Below are 7,507 nucleotides of genomic sequence, written 5' to 3'. Positions count from 1 at the left end.
AAAGAAATTGAAGACATATTTGTTCAAGGAAGTTTATGATTTTAACGGCATGGAAATCAAAGACAATTATAGATGCTAGTTGCTTTTGAGGGAGGCTCTGCTGAGCGCTGCCTCGCAGTGGAGCGGAGCCTTGAACAAACACCCCAAGTAATAAGTAAGTAAGTAACAATCGCCAAACGCAATACAGTGGGGAAAATATGTCATGGCTTTCAGAGTCTGTGTGGATGAACACTTGTTAATATAGATCAGGACTCACCGTTCCCTGTGCGCTGCACGGAACGCTGACGGTCCAACGTACCGCAAGTAAGTTCCTGAAATTCACTTTGAAATGATGCATAAATGCAACAACACACATTTGTGAACTTTGAAATCAATATATATTAAGACTCAGAAACCTCAACTAAAAAAAACACTTCCTGAATAGTCAAGTTGTTGCGAAATCACGAAAAAAACAATAACTTTTTCTCTATTCAAAACCTTGATTTTATTTTAGGACTGAAGATGACATCAGCTCCACACCAAACCATCTCGCCAAAGCGCCCTATTGGCAGTACTGTAGCTACGTTCTACTGTGCTCGCGTTCCGAACCTTCTAGCACACACACCACAAACTACATAACAACCAACTCAATCTACACCTCTTTCTGTTTTCTTTTATTAATTTTAGATAGAACTTTTTTATTCTTAGCACTAGTATTTTCATCTTCCACCCTGGTTGAATAATGAATAAAGGTGAGGCGCATTTTTTTATGAATTATTTAGCGCTATTGTTTTTATGTTGGGTGCCTTAGCGACACTCAAATACTTAAATACGATACTTATTTTAAAATTGCTTACAATACAATAATGTACTACGGCTTTGTGTCACAATATAACCGAGTATCGCATAGTATACTGGTCATAACTGGCACATCAAAGTAGAGCTTCAGGCATTACTTACACCTCGTGGTGACCTGTCTGTTTTATGCGTGCATGCACTTTCCATCAAGTGCTGTGTTGCCTCATGTGCAGGTCAACACGCTGGACAGCAGGAGACTCCAGCGTTCGTCACCGCCACACAGCCATTACTTCTTATTCCACTGAGAAAGAACAGAGAGAAAACTTATTTACCGGTGTCTAACAAACATGACCTCTTGACCTAGTTTTTCTCCTTCTGTATCATGACCTTTATGTGACGTTCAAACTGTGACCTGACTTTTATCGGCATGACCTAGCTGGCCTTGACGTGTGTACTAGAAGTTAAGGCAATTCACTTCCTGTTTTTTATGTTCTGCAGTGTGGCGAAATTGAATAAACAAGTAAAGCCTGAGCCGCTTTGTATACCTGTCTGTCTCTTTGCTTATTTTTCTTACTTCTCTTTTCCTTCTGTCAGTCAATCTTTTTTTCCCTCGTCACTCACCCTGCCACTCTGCCTCTCTTTGTCTAGAGTGAAATTGCCTCTGCTGCCTTCATTAGTCCTTCCTGTTCACTGCCTCCCTTGATCTTTCATCTTCATTAACGCTTTCAATCACCGCGAAATGTAATACTTTTCGTTTTCCTTCACTCTTATTTCGTCGCCTCCCTTTCCACATTTTTCTATCATCAGTTTTTTTTTTATGTTTGTTTTTTCAAACACACTGCCAGATTTCTTTCTTAAACCTCCATGAATCAAATACTTACCTGCCACTTGCTTCCAAAGTGTTTCATTCTATTATCCTTTCATGTTTTGTTTTTTTCGCAATGTTTAATTCTCATTTTAATTTATTAATAAGTTTCTTCTTCATCATACCCCCACATCTTTTCCTACTGCTTTTGCTGTTGCTGCTGCTCTCCTCCTCCTCCTCCTCCTCCTCCTTCCTCCTCCTCCTCCTCCTCCTCCTCCTCCTCCTCCTCCTCCTTCTCCTTCTCCTCCTCCTCCTCCTCCTCCTCCTCCTCCTCCTCCTCCTCCTCCTCCTCCTCCTCCTTCTTCTTTAGTCTCCTTTATTTACTCTTCCAGTCGTTCTAAGTCTTTAAACATGCTATCTCTTCTTTCCGTATTTCAACATTCAACCTTTCTCTGCACGTCTGCAATTCACCTCTCACTCCTCTTCCCGCAGGCTGCAGTGGGGTCGTTGTGGAGGCGCTCAAGCTGGAGTCAATCTCGTCCCGGCCCACCAGGTGACGGGCAAGGCGGTGGAGCTGGACTGTAACTACGACCTGGAAGGGGAACCGCTGTACTCTGTCACTTGGTATAGAGGCAGGGACGAATTCTACCGCTACACGCCAGGGGATAGAAACCCCATTGATATCTTCGAGCTGCCGGGAGTGGCTGTAGATGTAAGTACTCTTGTGTGTGTGTGTGTGTGTGTGTGTGTGTGTGTGTTGGGTGGATGGGAGAGATTGTGAGGGTAAGGGAATGTCAGGCAAGTAAGCGTGAGTAGGAGTGTGTTGGGAAGTAAATGAGTGCATAAATCAAATTAGCGAGTGAATGAAGGAACGGTTTTGACTGTAAGTTATTGGGAGCGTCTGCAAAACTTTACGCAAGGAAGGAGGCAAGTGGTGAGTGATGAAGGGAAGGCAGGAAACGACTACTACGTCCTCACCTGTCTTATTTATACTCGTTATTTTCAAGTGACCATAATTATTCAGCGAATTTCAGTATATGTTCTTTCTTCAAAATAGTGAGAAGTTATTCCATATTTTAGTTCGCTTCACACTTATTTTTTTTTTTTCATTAATTATTCATATTCCAAGAAACATTTTTATTTATCCTATATTTGAATTCACCCTTTGACGCTTTCTATGTTATCATCTTGCTTTCCTTGGGCGTTTTAATTATCATACTATAAAGAGAGTGTGAGATAGGACTGAAATAGGCAGAGCGCGTTCAGAATTCCTCGTATCCACCACTGCATCTTGCTCCTTTCATCCGTGTTCCCAGCATTTAATTTTTCCTCCGTTTCTTCAAGACAACTAATGATTCCTTTTCATATGCAAGGAAACTTTTGCTCTGAGACTAAGCACGAATCTGTCTTCTTCTTTTTTTTTCCTTTTTTCTTTTTCCTTTTAACGTTGATCATCATCGCCGCCAGTCCTAAAAACGCTTGCAAGTCTTTTCCCGCTGCCGAGGCTTGATTAATGTGGGGCTGCTCCCGGCACGGCGACGCGCTGCTGCTGCGGGGAATACGCGGCCCTTTAATGGTCGTGGTGATGGTGGTGTCGGCGGTGGAGGTGGTGGTGGTGGTGGTGGTGTCAGTGGTGGTGGTGGTGGTGGTGGTGGTGGTGATGGTGATGGTAGTGGTGGTGGTGGTGATAGTCATGATGATGATAATGATGATGATGATGACTCTAATAGTACAATAATAATGATGATAATAATAATGATAATAAAAATGATAATGATAATAGTAAAAATAAGAATGATAATAATAATAATGATAATAATAATAATAAGAAGAAGAAGAAAAATAACAATAATGATAATAATAATAATGATAATAATAATAATAATAATAATAATAATAATAATAATAATAATAATAATAATAATGATAATAATAACAATAATAATAATAATTATATAATAGCAACAGTAACAATAATAATAATGATAATAATAATAACAATAATAATAATAATAATGATAATAGTAAAATACTACTTATCATTATTTTTACTACTACTACTGCTACTATTACTACTACTACTACTACTACTACTACTACTACTACTACTACTACTACTACTGCTAGCATTTTTACTGCTTCTTTTTTTGCCTATCATCATCTCTTTTCTTCTCTTTTGCTTATCTTTGGTTGTCTCTTAGGATGTAACAAAGATCGTCTTGCTGCACACACTCCGAGAGGAACTCACACACTGTCACTCACATCAATGCTTTCACTGTCACTGCTATGTATGATTCTCTTTTAATCAAGCCTCACAACACTGTTACAAAAAGAATTGCTTGCACATACAAAAAAAAGTATATGAGATAATTTTCCAATGTTTTATTCGTTAATTTATTTTACTGGTTTATTTTCTTTAAGCCTACAGAACTATTCAAGAGAGTGTAGGATAGTGTAGTGTATGAATAAGTGTTCAAAAAAAAGTTCAAGAGTATTATGAGGCTAAACTGTCTGGCACTGAAAGGGTTAAACAAACACACCAGGCAGGTAATAACAGCTGTAATAATGAGGATGAAAAATTGTCATAATATTTCCTTCACGAGGCAGTGCTCTCATTCAGCATCGAGCTATTCATCTGCAAAGCACGATATTTTCATGCAATTTATAGAAAACAAAAGGAAAAAACATCGGACAGCAGCGGAGGGAAGGGAGGCGAGCGATGATTATCCTGGAAAACAACACAAGATTTATTATATGATGCATCGCTCAGGCTGGGATATGTTTCGCTCAGCACGCACATCCACCGCCACACACAACAACAACAACACACACACACACACACACACACACACACACACACACACACACACACACACACACACACACACACGCCCGGAAGCTCAGTGGTTAGAGCGCTGGCTTCACAAGCCAGAGGACCGGGGTTCGATTCCCCGGCTGGGTGGAGATATTTGGGTGTGTCTCCCTTCACGTGTAGCCCCTGTTCACCTAGCAGTGAGTAGGTACGGGATGTAAATCGAGGAGTTGTGACCTTGTTGTCCCGGTGTGTGGTGTGTGCCTTGTGTCAGGCCTATCCGAAGATCGGAAATAATGAGCTCTTAGCTCGTTCCGTAGGGTAAAGTCTGGCTGTCTCGTCACAGACTGCAGCAGATCAATCAAACACACACACAAACCGTGTAGTAGTGTTAGCACGCTCGGCTCAACCGAGAAGGCACGGGATCCAGTCTCTGGTCTGGCGAAGCAAATGGGCGAGGCTCTTAATGTGTAGCCCCTGTTCACCTAGCAGCAAGTAGGTACGGGATGTAACACGAGGGGTTTTGGCCGCGCTGTCCTGGAGTGTGGTGTGTGATCTGAAGATCGGTCACCGCTAGCTCTGAGGTCTTTCCGAAGAGGAAGGACTGGCTGGATGACTAGCAGACGACCGTAGGTGAAAAATTGTACACTCACACATACTCACACACACACACACACACACACACACACACACACACACACACACACACACACACACACACACACACACAGATGGGAGATGGAGATTGAGTAGAACTGGAGAAAGTAAAAAAGGAAAAGGACTTAGGAGTGACAATGGAAGAAAACAATCAACCGGTAAGCCATATTGATAGAATTTTCAGAGAGACATATAATTTGCTAAGAAATATTGGATTAGCATTTCACTACATGGACAAAGAAATGATAAAGAAATTGATAAGTACTATAATAAGAGTATTGTGGATCCCCCATAAAAAGAAACACATAAGGAAGTTGGAGAGACTACAAAAAATGGCCACAAGAATGGTTCCAGAATTTGAAGGGATGACATATGAGGAGAGACTAAAGGTTATGGATCTACCAACCCTGGAACAGAGAAGAAAGAGAGAGGATCTAATACAGGTTTATAAATTGATCAACGGAATGGACCAAGTGGATAATGAGAACCTGATCCTGAGAGAATATGACATTCGAAGCACAAGATCGCATAGTAAAAACCTGAGAAAGGGAAGATGTCTGAGAGATGTTAAAAAATATAGTTTCCCACAAAGATGTGTTGAGACGTGGAACAGTTTGAGTGAAGAAGTGGTGTCAGCAACGAGTGTGCATTGTTTTAAAGAAAAATTGGATAAGTGTAGATATGGAGACGGGGCCACACGAGCATAAAGCCCAGGCCCTGTACAACTAGGTAAATACACACACACACACACACACACACACACACACACACACACACACACACACACACACACACACACACACACTACACCGCGTAGTGTAGTGGTTAGCACGCTCGACTCACAATTGAGAGGGCCGGGTTCGAGTCCCGGTAAGCGGCGAGGCAAATGGGCAAGCCTCTTAATGTGTGGCCCCTGTTCACCTAGCAGTAAATAGTAGGTACGGGATGTAACTCGAGGGGTTGTGGCCTCGCTTTCCCGGTGTGTTGTGTGCTGATGTGGTCTCAGTCCTACCCGAAGATCGGTCTATGAGCTCTGAGCCCGCTCCGTAATGGGGAAGACTGGCTGGGTGACCAGCAGGAAACCGAGGTGAATTACACACACACACACACACACACACACACACACACACACACACACACGGCCCGGTAGCTCAGTGGTTAGAGCGCTGGCTTCACAAGCCAGAGGACCGGGGTTCGATTCCCCGGCCGGGTGGAGATATTTGGGTGTGTCTCCTTTGACGTGTAGCCCCTGTTCACCTAGCAGTGAGTAGGTACGGGATGTAAATCGAGGAGTTGTGACCTTGTTGTCCCGGTGTGTGGTGTGTGCCTGGTCTCAGGCCTATCCGAAGATCGGAAATAATGAGCTCTGAGCTCGTTCCGTAGGGTAACGTCTGGCTGTCTCGTCAGAGACTGCAGCAGATCAAACAGTGAATTCACACACACACACACACACCGCGTAGTGTAGTGGTTAGCACGCTCGCCTCACAACCGAGAGGGTCTGGGTTTGAGTCTCGGAAAGTGGCGAGGCAAATGGGCAAGCCTCTTAATGTGTTGCCCCAGTTCACCTAGCAGTAAATAGGTACGGGATGTAACTCGAGGGGTTGTGGCCTCGCTTTCCCGGTGTGTGGAGTGTGTTGTGGTCTCAGTCCTACCCGAAGATCGGTCTATGAGCTCTGAGCTCGCTCCGTAATGGGAAAGATGGTGAATTACACACACACACACACACACACACACACACACACACACACACACACACGCACGCACGCACGCACGCCCGGTAGCTCAGTGGTTAGAGCGCTGGCTTCACAAGCCAGATGACCGGGTTCGATTCCCCGGCCTGGTTGAGATATTTGGGTGTGTCTCCTTTCACGTGTAGCCCCTGTTCACCTAACAGTGAGTAGGTACGGGATGTAAATCGAGGAGTTGTGACCTTGTTGTCCCGGTGTGTGGTGTGTGCCTGGTCTCAGGTCTATCCGAAGATCGGAAATAATGAGTTCTGAGCTCGTTCCGTAGGGTAACGTCTGGCTGTCTCGTCAGAGACTGCAGCAGATCAAACAGTGAAACACACACACACACACACTAGAAACCCTGAGAAACACTGCACACTAGTTGAAAGCACTTTTGTTTTCTCTCTCAATGTTTCATAAAATGACACCTGAGGTATTTTCGTTGTATTTTAAATGTAATTCGCATTTTTCCTCCTTCAGGCGCCTCACTAGGAGAGAAATGAAAAGATAATCATAGAAGTCCAGTAATTCAAATGCTTTGGCACTTATGTATCCTTCATGTTACTGCCACAAAGTATGAAAATTCAGCGCCAGAATTCAATCCTCCTACAACTTTCCACGTCTTTTCAGTGATGACCACCATTTACGAAGTCAACAGATCATACAGAGACGCTACATAACGCCTGCCTTCTGTTCTCTCTCTGTAAAAATTCTGATTGGAGCAAAGGA

General features: G+C 43.2%; 1 protein-coding gene across 1 annotated transcript in view; it reads left to right on the top strand.

The window, feature by feature from the left end:
- Positions 1-845: 845 nt before the first annotated feature.
- LOC123512195 overlaps positions 846-7,507 on the top strand; it is a 71,014-nt gene continuing 64,352 nt past the window's right edge. Inside the window, 2 exon segments of the mRNA XM_045268439.1 lie at positions 846-916; positions 2,075-2,294. Coding sequence (XP_045124374.1) covers positions 846-916; positions 2,075-2,294 — 291 coding nt within the window.

This window comes from Portunus trituberculatus, chromosome 33 (assembly GCF_017591435.1).
Source record: "Portunus trituberculatus isolate SZX2019 chromosome 33, ASM1759143v1, whole genome shotgun sequence".
Lineage (NCBI taxonomy): Eukaryota > Metazoa > Arthropoda > Malacostraca > Decapoda > Portunidae > Portunus > Portunus trituberculatus.
This window is presented reverse-complemented; position numbering and strand designations above follow the sequence as displayed.